Below are 277 nucleotides of genomic sequence, written 5' to 3' on the forward strand. Positions count from 1 at the left end.
CTAAAGATGATGAAGGGAAGCAAGTCATACACGGAGTATTCATCATCTTTCTCAACGGATGAATTTGGTTATGATCAGAACCGCTCAAACTCCTATAACTTTAATGGGCCTTGCATCAACACAGATCCGGAGATGAAGAGGAAGAAGAGAGTAGCTTCTTACAATCTCTTTGCCACGGAAGAAAAGCTCAAGAGTACTCTCAAGAACAGTTTCAAATGGATCAAGAACAAGTTCTCAGGGGATGATAATAGTATCCGGTACAACGTCTAGATTAGTC

The 277-nt window shown here is 40.8% G+C and overlaps 1 protein-coding gene across 1 annotated transcript; it reads left to right on the plus strand.

The window, feature by feature from the left end:
- The first annotated feature begins 6 nt into the window (after positions 1-6).
- On the plus strand, positions 7-271 carry LOC109132095. Its single transcript, XM_019243213.1, has one exon. The coding sequence runs from the start codon at positions 7-9 to the stop codon at positions 268-270; it is 264 nt and encodes an 87-aa protein (XP_019098758.1). The 3' UTR covers position 271.
- Positions 272-277: the final 6 nt, after the last annotated feature.

This window comes from Camelina sativa, unplaced genomic scaffold (assembly GCF_000633955.1).
Source record: "Camelina sativa cultivar DH55 unplaced genomic scaffold, Cs unpScaffold20729, whole genome shotgun sequence".
Lineage (NCBI taxonomy): Eukaryota > Viridiplantae > Streptophyta > Magnoliopsida > Brassicales > Brassicaceae > Camelina > Camelina sativa.

Excerpts from the sequence above, each read along its gene's own strand:
- LOC109132095 (XM_019243213.1), top strand. The coding sequence starts at position 7 with ATGATGAAGGGAAGCAAGTCATACACGGAGTATTCATCATCTTTCTCA.